This window comes from Apis mellifera, linkage group LG1 (genome assembly GCF_003254395.2).
Source record: "Apis mellifera strain DH4 linkage group LG1, Amel_HAv3.1, whole genome shotgun sequence".
NCBI classification, from domain to species: domain Eukaryota; kingdom Metazoa; phylum Arthropoda; class Insecta; order Hymenoptera; family Apidae; genus Apis; species Apis mellifera.
In genome coordinates, this window is record NC_037638.1 from 11,976,019 (window position 1) to 11,992,453 (window position 16,435).

General features: G+C 26.8%; 2 protein-coding genes across 8 annotated transcripts in view; one reads left to right on the forward strand and one right to left on the reverse strand.

Annotated features, from left to right (window-relative positions):
- Nucleotides 1–1,476: 1,476 nt before the first annotated feature.
- On the reverse strand, nucleotides 1,477–6,371 carry LOC413678 (serine--pyruvate aminotransferase, mitochondrial). Of its 3 annotated transcripts, XM_016912305.2 has the most exons (8): nucleotides 5,948–6,371; nucleotides 5,631–5,875; nucleotides 3,849–4,051; nucleotides 3,568–3,768; nucleotides 3,306–3,463; nucleotides 2,852–3,007; nucleotides 2,046–2,393; nucleotides 1,477–1,631 (listed from the first exon to the last, which is right to left on the reverse strand). In XM_016912305.2, the coding sequence occupies exons 3-8, from the start codon at nucleotides 4,023–4,025 to the stop codon at nucleotides 1,478–1,480; spliced, it is 1,194 nt and encodes a 397-aa protein (XP_016767794.2). In that variant the 5' UTR covers nucleotides 4,026–4,051; nucleotides 5,631–5,875; nucleotides 5,948–6,371; the 3' UTR covers nucleotide 1,477. The 3 variants fall into 3 exon arrangements, with proteins under 3 accessions (XP_016767794.2, XP_016767787.2, XP_016767790.2); XM_016912298.2 differs by lacking the exons at nucleotides 5,631–5,875; nucleotides 5,948–6,371 and adding an exon at nucleotides 4,525–4,678; XM_016912301.2 differs by lacking the exons at nucleotides 5,631–5,875; nucleotides 5,948–6,371 and adding an exon at nucleotides 4,536–4,619.
- Nucleotides 6,095–16,435, forward strand: part of LOC413677 (rho guanine nucleotide exchange factor 10) — a 38,155-nt gene continuing 27,814 nt past the window's right edge. Inside the window, exons 1-5 of one of the 5 annotated variants that reach the window (XM_006570033.3) lie at nucleotides 6,095–6,308; nucleotides 11,902–12,070; nucleotides 13,288–13,553; nucleotides 15,248–15,535; nucleotides 16,278–16,432. In XM_006570033.3, the coding sequence (XP_006570096.2) occupies nucleotides 11,963–12,070; nucleotides 13,288–13,553; nucleotides 15,248–15,535; nucleotides 16,278–16,432 (817 nt within the window). In that variant the 5' untranslated portion in view covers nucleotides 6,095–6,308; nucleotides 11,902–11,962. Of the gene's footprint in view, nucleotides 6,309–6,499; nucleotides 6,737–7,216; nucleotides 7,414–11,901; nucleotides 12,083–13,287; nucleotides 13,554–15,247; nucleotides 15,536–16,277; nucleotides 16,433–16,435 lie in introns of those variants that run through there. The other 4 variants (XM_397118.7, XM_006570032.3, XM_006570034.3 and 1 more) reach the window with 4 other exon arrangements.

Consider the following 16,435-nt stretch of genomic DNA (forward strand, 5'->3'; position numbering starts at 1 on the left):
CTTAGTAATCCAATTTCCCAGCAGTTAAATCCAAATCTCTGACTCTTTCAACCTTATATTTAAAAATATCAGATTATATATATAATTTAACAGCTGCAACGAATATTCTATGATGCTTGAAGATTTTTTTCTAGGATTTCCACCAATGTTTCACTCATTTCCAATAATTTCCAACAATTATAAAGTTTCAGTAATAATTTCTTTTTCTTCCAAGCAATTTCCTTCTACTACAACAAAGAAAATATTATAATAAAATTTCCACAAACATTTGTCACTTTATAATAATTGAATATAAAAATATAATATTGGTAAATTAATAGAATTATTAATATAGAATTAAGATATTAAAAACAAGATGCATGTGAAAAACTTAATAATAAGTGAACATAGATAAAAAGATTTTTTCTTAGAAAATCATGGATAACAACGTAATAATTCAACAGGCATCAGATTATCATTCTATAAGTATTCATCAACGATCCGTAGTTATGAATCACAAAAATACCGAATAGATTGTACAAGTCATCGTGATGGCCTTACGAATTGAATTGATATTCTAGAGAGTGCCGATTTTCACGGTTACTCTATACAGAAGAGTTGCGGTTAAAAAGAAAACCGCAATATCATTACGTACTCTGCTCGTGGACTGAATGAAATAGACGAAAGTATCTTGGAGAGATATGTAATGCCTTTTGGCTGCCGCGTAAGCTGCATCGACGTCTCAAGAATCCATAAAGAACGATTCGCCGCGCAGTGATATAATATCAACGATTTAAAAGAGCGTCACAGCTCACAAAGAATTTATTTTATCTTTTTATTATCTAGTATTTTATAAAATATTGATAACTCTGATAAGAAAAAGCTCTTTTATCATATACTTCGATGACTTTGAAGTGTGTTATAAAAGATGTAGTTTTACACAATTTTTTCTATATATATAATGTCACTCTTTTTGACAATGTATACAAGAACTGTCACTTTCTTCTATTAATATATTTAAGCTTTTATTATGATTAAGATTCGTATTTGAATTCAAATAATCGGTTTCGAATCTTCAAATATAATTTTTTTTGTTTTTTTTTGTTTAAATTCTAACTATGATTAAAATATAGAAAAGAATTTATTAACATTTTATTTATATTATGTAATTTGAATCAATTATTGATATCACTTATACAGCAATAAAAATAATAAAATTATACAAATAGAAAACTATATGAATTGAAGATAAATTTCATTTATTATATAAATTTAAATATTATATTTGAATATTTATAAAATAAGAATCTTTAATATTTGATATGTTAAATTATATATTGGAAATTATATATTTAATAATTCAAGATTTATAGTAATATATAAAATGATATGAAATTATTTAATAAAATATATATATATTAATTCTTTGATTATTTAAATTAATTATTTAAATATTTAATAGTAATTTCCTTTAGTTTCCTTTGATTTCCATTTTTCTTTATAATTTCGATTCCGATGCGTATTTCAAACCCTCGTCCAGACCACGTAGAACTAAATCGACCTTTTCAGGGGTGGCGTTAACTCTTAGCAATCCAATTCGTAAAAATTTTCCAACAGTTGGGCCCAAGCCTCTACTAATTTCAACCTTGTATCTAAAAAAAAAAAAAGACACTATATGGATAATCACAAAACATTGAAAGTTAAACGAAAAACATATGACATAAAGGCTTTAATAATATATATTACTTCATAAATGATAAATTGCGTTATTCTACAATCGGTAATTCATTATAAAGATATCACCAAAGATATCAATAAAAAAACAATCGCTTTGGAATTAATCTATCTTGTTGGAATTAATTCTCTGATATTTTTTTCTTTTTTATATTCTTCTTGTTTTTTATTTTTATGTGCTTATTATTGTTATTATATTAATATGATTGATTGCATTTTCATTTTATATAATGTTTTGCTGTCTTCTTTATAATTGGCTGTTATTAAGTACTTCACTTTTTAAGTCAAAACAAATTAAAGTAATTTCATTATAACTTGAAAAAGAGACTTACTTTTCCATGGCTCGTTGAATAACAACTTTATCCACAACACCAGGTGGCAACTGCACAGATATAACCGTAGATAATTGATATTGTGGAATTTTTACGTAAGATTGAAGACCTCGTAATTCAAGACCCTTTCTTAATCTGACAGCTGCGGCAGCATGTCTGTTCCATAATGCTTGAAGACCCTCTTCTGCGATTTCCGCCAATGCTTCACGAAGACCATAAAGAAGTGTAGCACTCATAGTGTGATGATACACACGATCCTCATTTCCAAAACATTTCCAATAATTTCCAAGAATTGTAAGATCCCAATAAAACGAGGAGGGTTTTGTTTTTCTTTCAAACAATTTCTTTCTAACAAAAATCATAAAATTGTTATAAACATTTATCTATTTTACTAATAAAATTTTGAAATGTCAATAAATTATCAATAATGAAGAATAAATATTAAGATAAGAGCAAAACGTTAGAGGTCATACATTGATAATTGATACAGAAATAATTTAAAAATTGTATAGAAGAAAAGAAAAAAATAAATATAGATAAAAGTAAGTTCTTCCTTGATTATGAAATTATGCATAACTGGGAATAACAAATTCTATCAGAAATTCTAACAGAAATCTATCAGAGTATCATATCAAATAAAAATTTATTAACGATTCATAGTTATGAATCACAAAACTATTGAACAAACCGTGCTAATCATTCTGATGATTTGATTTAATTGATATTCTATACCCTTCTTTATATTTATACAATACAAAAGATTGTGGTTAAAAAGAAAGAAGGAAAACCACGATGTGATTACGTACTCTGCTCGCGGACTAAACGAAATAGGTGCGAGTCCTGGAGAGGCACCAATGGCTTTTTGGCTGCCCGCGTAAGCTGCATCGATATCCCAAGAATCCATAAAGAATGGCTCGCCACACAATGATGCAACCACATCAACGATAAGCAAAGCATTATATCTGAAACAATTTTTATCCTTTTATCAATCTGTAATAAACAATTGATTTTATAATATAAATTATAAAATATTTATTTAATTTTATCTTTAATGTTTTATAAAATATTTTATTATACCAATTTGATAAATAATTTTTCTTTGAAGAAATTTTTTAATTTTGTTTCAAAAGTGATTTTAAATTATATCTGTTTACAGATATTTTCTAAATAGGAATTAACAATTAAAAAATTAAATTCATATTTCATAAACAAATATTCAATTGATAATAATAATATTTATAAAGAAATTTAAGAAAATACTTATGAATAAGTACACCAAAATCTTCTAATGGTTGTTTAACACCTGTGGAAGATTCAGCATGGACCATGAAGACCACAACTGGTCTATGCTGTTCTAAAGCAATTTCCAATTCTTTCAATGTGATTCCTTTAGTATAATCTGTTTCTAATAATTTTACCTATATTTTAAAATTTGTATATAATTTATATAAAAATTTAAATCATGATATATTTTAATATTTTGAATTTTATCATTTTTTTAAAATTTATTCTTCTTGCATACATTTGCACCAAGTCGGTTAGCCATGCAAGCTGCTCGTTCACTCCAAATTCCAGACTTAACAATGAGTACAGTTTCACCAGGTTCAAGTAAATTTGTTAAACAAGCCTCCATACCTCCATGACCTGATGCACTTAGTGCCAAAGTGAGTCTATTATTAGTTTGAAAGATATATTGAAGGCCTTCCTTAATTTCATCCATTAACTATGAATATTAATTGATAGGTATCATTCTATTTTTATTCTTTAATACTGTTATTTAAGCGAGGAAAATAAAATAATCACCATACAAAATTCTGGATGAAGATGGCCAAGAATTTGATTCTGTAAAGATTGAAGAACTCGTTTCGAACAATTAGTCGGTCCAGGACTCATTAAAGTTTTTATCGGCAATTGTAATTTGGTTCGAAGTATTTGAGGCGGTTCCTTATGAACTGCCAATTTGTTCCATTTATAATTCATATTAATTGGATTTTCTTGAAATTATTCTAAAAATTAAAAGAAAAATAATACATAAATAATTTTTAAATTTTTAATAATTTATAAATAATTATTAAATTTGTTTAAAATCTTTAAAATAACAAATAATTCTGATTAATGCACCAATAATAAATTAATCATTAATAATATAAGAATATTATTTTCAATTACTTCATCTGAATAAAATGTTTATTATATCATTATTTATAGAAAATATTCATATTTTTTTTTTGTTTTAACGTACTAAAATAAAATTTAACATATTATTTTCAAAAATACATTTTAATATTATTAAATATTCAATATGTTATGAAAATTATGTAACACATTTTATCTCAAATGATATATTTTTTTTACTTTTTATCAAAAAATAATATTATTACTTTTATATAATATAATTGATATAAAATTTTATATTAATATTATAATATATTATATATAATATTTAAATTATAAAATATTATGCAAATCTATCACTTACAATTTACACACCAATCTTATTAAAATTTCCAGTTGATAATTGAATGCTGTGTACAAGTTTCTTTATGACTGAAGTGTTTTCTATTTAGATATAACTTACCACAGTTACAGTAAACTTGTGAAATCATGAGACTTCGATAAGCAGGGATTTTAATTTACGTAACAAATCAGTGATAAAAGAAATATTTTTTTTAACGACGTGATATTTGTCGTTTGAAACAAGAAATTTTCATTAATTAATTATGCAAAGATCATGCAATTATTGTTTTAATTATTCGAATGTTACAAGTATTATGTAGACAAGTAGTTATTAATTTGTATTAGAAGCAATATTAAATAAGAGAGAATAGATAATGAACAAGACATTTCAAGATTTATGAAATTACTAATTGTGACTGAATTGACACGAAAACACAAAGAAATCTTTTCATTGAAAGACGAAAATAGCTTAATATGTTATTGCGATTCGATAACCTCTTGAATATTATCGTAATTTACATAAATAAGTAAATTATTAATTGTTAATATGAATAAGAAATATTGCTAACTACATTTTTTCATGAATTAATCATAAAATATTATTTGGTTCATAATTGTGATGAAAATAATTTCTTTTATACGTATTCTTGATTGATATTTGCATTTAGTTCATAACCTCACGAACTGTTAACAGCATTTCTTTTGCTAGAAAATATATAGACGGAAAATATTATTATATTAATATTAATATTAATATTAATAATTAAGAAACAATTTTTAAATATTTTTTTATTTTGTATAATTTTTAAAAATTTTTAAAAATTATACAGTACTAATTACAAATACTAATTATAAGATTATGGTTACGATATTATGTAATCAATGATATGTTGGAAATACAACATAAATACAAAATAAATATATATCATTGTTTTACAAGGATACAAATTCTGAAAAATAAGAATATAAATACTGTTATCCTGAGTATTAAAAATACGATTATTTTTCATTTTCAAGGTCTATGTACGTATATATATATATATGATTTCTATTATTATGTTTCTTTATTATCAACACTAAGTAATACATATATAAAGAAGAAACAAATTTTCTGTTACTTGAACAAACCAATGAAAATGCAAATTCATCGAGAGTCAAGTTTGGTTACTTGACATTGTCTTCTCCTCCCACCATATTCTACCTAACTCCCACCCACTTATCTCCTCTTTATCTCTCCATTTCTCATATTTCTCCAAGCATCACGTTTTCTTGTTTTGTTCGTTACTTTCTACTTCTTCTCTCTGTTTTTCCTTTATCGGGATTCCAATATTAAATTGTTGGTAATAAATACCTCTTCATGGACGTAAAATTGACTGAAATGATTGCAAAATTGAGAAGAAAAGACTAAATGGTAAGAAGAGAATATAATAAATTTCCATCGGTACTTCAAAGCACTGTGATTGGTTTTTCGTTCGTGAGCGACCGAAGAGCAAACGCGCACGGATATGTGTGCGTCCATAAGTTAGCCTGTGTTCGTGATGGGTTCGAGTCTGGTGGTAACCGGACTACAGCATTCATACACGAACGAGAGATCGTGCGTGACTGGTCGGTCGGTTTATAGCGGAGAGTGTGCGGTCGCGTCCGCGTGTACGTGCTTCTTAACCTGGTCGTACATGTGCCAAGATTAGCGTGTATTGGGCGGGCGTGCACGTGCGCTACTGCAGCCGTATCTGTCTGTGTGCCACGCTCCCGGGCCAGGAGACAACGAAACAATGGAACGTCGTCGTCTCAGGTCCGAATAGCGAGGTGAGCGGGTGGATCGTACTTGGTTTGCTTGCTCGTTTGGCTCATACATCCATGGAACCGTGCATGAACGGGTACCGGGGATTTCTGAAGACGGTTTTCAGGCTCCCAGCTTCGAGAACCGCTTGCTCGTGACTGCCCCCTGGCGTACTTGTTTCTCAGTAGAGGCCAGACCGCGATCAAGGAGGAACGCTTTGTGTGTTGGGTTAGAGAGATTTGTAAAACGAAGAAATGTGTATTCACGCTGCAAACGTTCGATAACGCAAGTGCTTACTATTGTGTTTTGTTAAAAATTTTTTTATAAAAATTTCATCCATCACGATTCTAACATCTAATGATTTCAAGAAGGGTGTTTCTAAAGCGTGCGTGAGAACATCGATCGATATTGGATCATGGTAGCCAAGGAAACGCACGAATCTCTCAGAGCAAGGGTATATACATCTTTCCCTTAAGTGTTTATCGCATGAAACAACGAATTTCATCATTATAAATCAATATTATTCGTTAATCTTCATTTTTCGAGAAAATATTATAATACGCGCCTCAGATCGTTCTAATTCTCGACTCGTTTTCAACAATGCGGTGGTTGAAGTGCTCGTTGAAAATTTGTCTTGATAGATGATTATCTATTTATCACAAAATCATGAAGTGTATCAGTGTTCGTGATTTAAAAAATCTGTGCAATTGATGCGTTTCTTTCGATTTGTGTCGTCGCCTCGTATTCTTTCGCTCCTTTCATCTTGAATTCCCTTCAACCATCCTGTACCTATCTTCGCTTTGCAATCTTCTCTTTCTGTTTTTGTCTCTATCTCCGTTTAACTCTCTCTTTGTCGCTCTTTTCTCTGCTCCATTCCTCAGTCGACCAGTCTCTCAAGGGGGCGTGCTTGGCCACATTCAACAATGAGCGAACGCAAAACTATCTAAGCACGAGGCGCGAACGAATGGTTCCCTGTGTTTTCTGCCTGTGTGTGGCCTAATCTTTGCTTCGTGAGTGTGTTTACGTTGTGAACAGTCGTCGGATCTTTTTTTTGAATTTCAAATGGATTCACAACGGCCAATTACTTAACGAGATGAGGATTGACTTTTAAGCATACCTCTATTCCGAACGGCAAGTATATTGATGTTATTATGTTATTATTCTTATTTTACTTGAAATAAACTAGAGTCTAGTTCTTTCGCATCATGTTGTTTCCAGTATGTGAAATCATCACTATCTATTAAACGGTCTAATCGTTTCAATTAATAGTTTAAACAAACGATCTTATCATCATTAAAAAAGATTATCGAATTAAAAAAAATATTCTAATAAATTCTAATAAATTCTTCATTAATTTTGTTATGATATTATTAAATTATTAAATTACTTATTTGATTGATTGATATTTCTTTCAAATAAATTTTGATTTTTTCAATATATAGATCATATCACGATATGATATATCAATTTTGATTCATAATCATTGAATCTATAATATCATTTTCCTATTTCGAAATACCATTATTTATTTTGTGTGATAGATCGTGCGAAATGTTACAAGCTATGATCATGATTATTAAGAGAAATTAATATATGGTTTTTTTAATAAAATCTTTAAATAATACTAGGAAATAATTGATTGATGATAAAATCAAGTAATTGAGTGCGAACAGTTATCCAAAAACCAGATCTAAAGCACATTAGACACGCTTTGACTTCGAAAAGCTTCTCTTTCAGCTTAATTCGGAATAGAACCGTCGTCGTGACGCGTAAAAAGCTTTCCTATAGTAAAATTTTAGAATTTCTTTGACTAACCCTGACATGAAAGTCATTCCACTTGCGATCAAGTATTTTCAGTATCACTTGAAATTCTCATTGATGATTCTTCATCTATATCATTTTAGATTTATTGAATCCTGTCCAAAAATACCAATAATCCCTGAAAATATATATATATTCATGACGAGGCACGAGACATATCGGAAATAATATTTCAAAATGAGGAATCATGTTTTATCGATATATCAAAATATAGAATGCAAAATGAAAAATGTTTTTATAATATATGTTATATATATGTTAATATATTCTATATATTATACTATATGTATAACATATTATATATTTTTATAAAACTTATTTGTAAACAATCTGTGTGTAGAAATTCTCATAGTTTATATAAAAAAATTTAAATGAACTTTTGAAATTTCAAATAATATATTATTCGATATTTTATTGTTCAATTTAAACACTCTGTGATTAATTATTTTAATATAATTATTTTAATCTATTTAAATATTCTATTATTTGTTTTTCTATCGAAGAATTTAGTAAACAATACGAGCAAATTGATAATAATAGTGAATAGGAATAGGGAATATTGAATGAAAATGTTAATATTACAGACTTAATATCGTGACTACGCGTAAACTTTATCGCAAATATTTACTTTAAGATTAGGATTCCATTCTTCTGTTGATTCTTATCAAAAGAATAAATTCAACGATAAGATCGCGGTTTATAATGTAAGGAAACAATAACTATTTAAAATTCTTGAAAGTCACAAGAGCAACTGTACAGACTATGTAATTAAAGCAAATATAATAATTTATTAAATTGATCAACATAAGATGGATGTGGCAAATCTTTTTATAGAATTATTTTATTACATCATCATAATTTGTATTATAAAGGAAATGTTTGAAGAAATATTTTCATATAATTTAACATTTCCGTTAAATTTGACATAAAAAAAAAAAAGTTAACCTAAATATTCAAATAAACGTTATATTTGACATTGTATTCGACATTGTACTGGTTAATGTAGTGAAATATATTTTTATTAGTCTGTTATATATTCATATATTTAAATCCAGTAGATTTATAGATAAATTTTGTATTAAAAGATGAATATTCAATGCATATTTGAATATGTTTCCAGTTAATCACATTACCATAACAAAAATCAATAAATATGCACAATATCGATTCATTCGCGTTTAATGAACGAGTTAAAGGTATGAAAAACGGGAAAAAAGCAATATATAACTACCAGAGAAAAATATTTCAAGGTCTTGCTGTATAGCAACATACTGTTACCTACTATTTTCTTATTTTATGCATGCATGTAATTTGCCACTTCAATATCAGTAATTTCGATCGACATGCTTGATTGAAAAAACATAAATTTGACCAAATCATTTTAATAAATAATTATTAAGTAGGTGAAAATAGAAATTAATTGTTTATTATATAAGATATATTGTCTATGCTTCTTCATTTTGATATATTGCCTATTGCTTCTTTATTTTGATCTCTTCATTCTTATATATATTTTATTATTTGAATATATTTCTCTTAATACAGATATTTTTTGATCTGTTTTCAAGAAAAATTTCATTCTAGAAATTTTGTGATTATTATATTTTTTTTTATTTATTTCATTTTTTGTATATATTCATATGAAATATCAAAATAGACAAAAGGTTTGACTTTTTTCTTTAATCAAATTATTATATTATAATAGTAAGATATTATAGTATATTAATAATAAGATAAATTTATTAAGGAAAGAATATTTCTTGCTGGCAAGCATTATCTATAATTTCTTGAATATGGATTTTCACTGTCTACTTGAGATCACTATTAATACTATTAATTCTTTATATTTTTATAATATAATAAATGTTCATATTTCTTCAAATTGATGTATCATGATGTATCATTCTTCGTGATAAACTAGAACTAATTTCTCTCGTTATTATTGCAAGATGCAAAGAATACATGTATATGAATATTGCAAATAACAACACGTTTATCTTGTTAACTAGATCTCACACCCAGCAAACATTATTGCACGTCTTTGCATGTGTTAACGTTACTAACGTTAGTAAATTATATACTGTGTTTTGAATCTCAATCGTCGAGTAGTTACAACGCATCACGTCCCACACCTGTCTTCTTCTTCTTCTTTTTCTTTTTTTTTTTTCTCTCTACAGGAGATATTGTATACGATCTTATCCAACATTTACCATGAGATTGTTTCTTCCTTTAATTTCGTCCCTCGTCTAGATGGCGCGCACGAATCCGTTTACGAAGAAACTTCTTGAATATCTTTTAAAAAATTTTTCCATTTCTTATGCAAATATTCAAAACTTTCGCTCAATCACGAAGAAGAGAGATTGATCGTTAAAATTTCTTTTTTAAATTGTAAATGCTTTTAGTTGTTATTTTCATTTTTATTTCATTTGCATTGAATGTAAGATTAAATTTTTTTTTTCTAGACAGAAGTTTTTAGAAATAGTTAGATAATTGGATTTTATTCGTAGAAAGCATTATTATTCAGTTACATATTTTCTTTTTGTTTTGAAAAATCACACATCCTTGCATATTTTTATGAATTATTTTTAAAGAACAGACGTGTAATAGATCAATGTGTAATAAATTTGAATTTTTTTATGATATTATATTTTGTTTTTGTTTGCGAACAAATTAAATACTCATAAAATTCGTAAAAAGATGATTTAGCACAAAATCAAGATGCAAGACAAATAGAGAATATGTATACAACGTTATGTGTATTTGTACAATATTATGAGGTTATGTTTGTGGTTATAGGTTTTAAAAGATATTTAATTTATTATTGGCGTCGTTAAATAATTATAATAGTTTTGAATTCGTTATTTAATTAAACAGAATATTCAAATATATTTTAAAGCTTAATTTGAATTAATAGGATAAGGATGAAGATATTGATACATTCTTTTTTCTTTAACCTTCAACTATTACATTGAGGTTATGTTTATAGTTATATGTATAAATTTCACGTGAAAAGATTAAATATGTATATATTTAACGTTCATCGTTAGATAGATAACTACAATAGTTTTGATTTTTAAGTTATTTGATTCTAGAATATTAAAGATATACTTTAAATTTTAATTTTAAAAGATGAAATGGAAAGTTATAAGTGGATCGATGTATGGATCTACATGGTGGCTACATGGATTTTAATAATTTTTAAATATTTTATAGAAGAGAAAATTTTTCTATAATAATATTGATATATAATTGACGATAATTTAGTTTAGTTAGTTTTCGAATTTATTTGGACAAGTAATTTCTGCGAATTCAATAAAAGAATTAATATCAAATTTTGTTTAATAATTTATCTGATTATCTGTTTTGAAAGTTTAATTTCCAAGAATTGATAGGAATAGCAATGAATACAGGCAAAAATTTGAATGTTAAAATGGACACTGTTGTATATTTAATGATTAATATTAATACAATCTTAATCAGAATAAAAAAAAATAAAAAATATAGATAACATCTAAAAGTTTAAAATTATTTTTCACTTGTATTTAATATTGCTAATTTTCTTCTTAATCCATGGTTAAAATTAACAGTTATATTAAATAATAATAATCAGAATTAATTTTATTTGCATTACTTATTTTGTAGTAAATTTCTTGAATTAATAAAATTTTAATTTGATTTTGTTTTTAAATTAATAGGTTTTATGGAATATGTTAGTAATTACACTCGATCAATAATGGAATTCAGCAGTTCGTTTACTAAAAATTAGCAATAACGATAGCCGGTATGGCTTTTTTACAGAAATGTCGAAAAACAATGAAAAAGAAGCGCATTAATTAGCCAATAATCGGAACGATGCATCATGGCTTCGTCTTTAGGGGGACCAGGAATGGCGTCGGGTGTTCCGACACCGCGAAGAGTCAACCTGGAGTTTCCACCACCTCCACCTTACCCACCGCCTCACAGTCAGGTATAATTTGCGGTATGCAATGTTATATATTGCAACGTTTTTGAACCAATTCAATTTTTAATGAGTTACAAAACAAATCTTGAACTGCTTGAAATATTCTCACAAATATGCACAATTTTATTTCTTTATATAAAATATATAAGATATAATATTTATTAAATTAATTATAGCATATTATAGTATAAAGTATAATCCAGACATATGATCAATATTTTATATATATATATATATATATATATATATATATATATATATATATATATATTCAGATAGATGGATTTCTAAGAATTGGCCAACATTATTTTTCTTCTATTTTATCATATTTGCCTTAGAGATAATAGTGAAAAATATGTAATGTAAATGAAACAGATATAATGTGAGATATAAAATGAAATCATTATATAATCCTTATAATTATTTTTTAATTTCTATTATTAAACGTTTAAAACATCAAATTGTGAAAGTTCAATCAATTATTAACAGTTAGTACAAATATAGTCATTTGTTTCAATTGTATGAATCTCAATACATCAAACTAAAATATAATATAATAATATAACAAAAAAATAAATAAAAATTACGTTTTCTTTTATTCTAAATAACTCTTATATTCAAATATTACTGTATATATATTATTATGACTTTGATCTTTAAAAATTTTATATCATAAATTCTATAATATAATATATCTAGATGAATATGCTCAATGAATTCTAAATATATATTTATTTTTATTAAAAATCTCATAAATTGATTGATTAATGAAAAATCAAATAAAAATATTTGAATTGATAAATAAATAATTAAATATAAATGCAAGCAACATTTTTTTAATATTAATATTTCAAGTTTATTTAAGTTTATTCATAATTAAAGTAAAAATTAATAAAAATATAAATGTAAATATATAATGTAAATATATAATGTACTCAGTATAAATAATTAATAAATAATTATATATTGTATAAATAATTTTAACAATTAAAAATCATTAAAAATACATTTCAAAAATTATATTTTTTAATATTATAATTTATCATCATAAAAGTGTTTTACTAATTATGATTAAATAAAAATTATAATAATATTTTTCAGATTCCATAATATTTTAATTAAAAATTAAAAATTTTATTTTTCGAAAATATATTATTATCATAATTTCCAGTTCAATTAATTATTATTATTTATGAATTAATCATTATTTTCGATTTTTTCAGATGGCCTGCACTGGATTAGTGGATCCTGGTCCTGTGGCGTCCGCAATGACGAATCCAACTCACCAGCATCCCCTTCAGGATTATTCGTATGCTTACTTCGAACCTGGTCCGAGTCGGCTGCACGGCACATATCCGGCGGAAGTGGGCCTGAATCGTGTACAGCAGCAGCAACAACAACAAGTGCGTCCGGATTCATTCAAAAGGCATACATACATGACACGATACGGCACGGAGGAGAATATTTACGAGGAGATATCGGAAATCAAGTGAGAAATTTATCATAAAAAGATAATTATTCGAAAATAATACCTCTCGAGTTAAAATTTAATATGCCATAATTATGAAACATGAGATATTAGATATAAACTCAATAATATTTCAAAAAAATCGAACTCATGAAAATCGAGCATACAACAAATTCAATTCAACGGAATTCAACGGAATTTATCTCAAATTTATCAAGTTTTTATTTCCTTTCCGTGAAGATCTATCCTTGAATATTATTATTCTATGCCAGGAAAATGTTTGCTTTCAAGGGAAGACTAAAGACTTTCTTACGGTCGATAGGAATGCTCGTTGTTGATTGGCGCGGTAGAATTATGTTTCATTTCAATCTAAATGGTTGATGAATACGCACGTTCATTTGCTTGCCTCGATGCGAAGTGAACTTCAAGTCGAACGCATGCGCACGATTCAAGTGGAGTGGACGAACCGAACCCCTTCTCCTTTTTGATCACTTGGTACGATTCGGCGTACCATATTCACCGGATGCTATGCGATTTAACGATTAAAGTCGTAAACAATAAAAAAAAAAACAAGAAGAGAAGATTGTCACGAACGTGCAATTGCATTCAAGAACATGAGTCACGCATGGGGATAACACGAATACCTATCTATTCAGATTAAATTCGATCTTCGAGTAAATTGTTGGGTGTCTCGGGCAAAAAACTCAACGGTTTTCCATTTGAATGGAATGCTTTTGATTGGATATCGCAAAATTGGAGGAACACTGACAGGTTTTTAAAAATGTTTCGCTAATAATATATAAAAATTGAAATATTCATTCATTTTCAATTTATGATGTTTAAATATATTGTAGAAAATAACTTTTTACATAATACGATAATCTGTTATCGATTTAATTTTTTTAAAAGTTTATAGTTATCGTTAAATTAAATTTTGCCTATACATGTGTGCCGATAACAGCGTATACTCAAGTGCCAGCTTTGTTTTACAATCGATCGAATAAAATAGACGAATAGAATCTAATTATTATCTTTTCTTTATAGCTTATATAAACGAAGATTGGATAAATTTTATTCCACATTGCGTTCCCAAGAATCTAATTGTAATTTCGATCGATCGTAAATTATCCAAGCTCGTGTATACACTACATTGAATAGTAATAGTTGGATCGATACTAAAATAAAATTTTTTATAGCTTGTATATTTTAAATTCATGAAATGTAATACAGAGATAAGAAAATCAAAACTGACACATGAAAACTGATCATCAGGTAAATGAAATTATGCTTGTATTGTATTACAAATATGTACACAGACAGATTTCAATATAATATAATTGTATATAATTTTTGTTTTTGAAAAATATCTCGAAAAACAAAGATTGTGTAGATCTTACATATAAAAAAAAGTTGTTTAGAATAATATTTTTATTTATTATGTTGTTAAATAATTATATTATATTTAATTACAATAAAATTTAGAATATTGATTTATACAAGATATTACAAAATATATATATATAAAATATTCTTTTATATTTTCTAATCATTTTAAATATTAATAATTTTTTGCAACATTTAATTTACAAAATTAAATTACTAGTAACTGTCGAGTATAATCATCAAGTTTATCCAAATTGCTTATACGATATCGTATATTGTAAATGCAGGAGAGAAGCATTCGTAAATACTAATGGAGAACTCGAATTCATTAGCAGACAATGTCATCGAGCGTTGCACGGTTCGAGAAGATCCCTGGTGGCGGAGGAAGTGCGACGTGTTCAGTCACGGCATCGTCGAGTATTAGGAGAATTGAACCTGAGCGTGGAGGCGATGTTAATGCCCACGGTGGTCGATAACAACAACGAGGACGAAGCACAGGATCAACGCGGAGCATCTACGGAGGAACTGTTATCCTCGGTCAGTCCCACCGATGACCTCCTTTCGCCTGTTGGCTGTGACATGGACAGTGGCTTCAGTGGAAGCTCCAGTGCAAGTTACAGGTTGATAGAAAAATATTGTACTTATATATATAGTATGGTAAAAATGTTACACTTATGTATATAATTAACATATATTAATTCTTTATGTTTTCTTTTTTATTTATATATAATTATATATATATTATATTATGAATAGTTATTTTTTCATAATTCTTATTTACTTATGATTTGCAGATTAATCTTGAAGATGATATTTATATATATTTGGAAACAATCTGGAATGAATATATCATTTTGAATCATTTTTTTTATTGATGAAGATATATAATTGTTCAATTAAATGCAATATTTTAAATACATTTTAATGCATAGATTGTTGTCATTTGAATCATTCTTTTTCTTATTTTAAAATACATGACAATAATATTATATTATAATAGAGTAACTTGTATTAATGAAAAGTCACAGAAAAAGTAAAATATTAAACAAATTATCTATTATTATTCAAACAGATTTTTATTTGTAACTTGTTAAATCTTTTCTTATGTTTTTTATGTCATATAACATAATTTCAAAACATATTCAAAAACAGCAATCATTAATAAAAAGAAAAAAATAGAGAAATGAAGAAAAGAAATATAAATTTCTATAAACTTTTTATATATACTTCTAAGCAACTTAGTCTTTCTTCTGAGAAACCTGAAATTAATAAATCTAAAGAAAAATAAAAAAAAATTAACATTAAATAACTAATGAATCTAAAGAAAAAGAAATCTAAAATTGTCAATTGTTATTTGTTTAGGTCTGGACTAGGATCGTTGAGGAGAGGAATGGGCAAGACTAGTACTCCGGAATTAGCAGGCGGGCAACGTAAAACGAAGGCAGTTATGATCTGGAAAAAGGGTTGGAAAGGTTGGAAGAAACTGCATTCTTTCGGAAACAATAGCAACAAGACTGGTG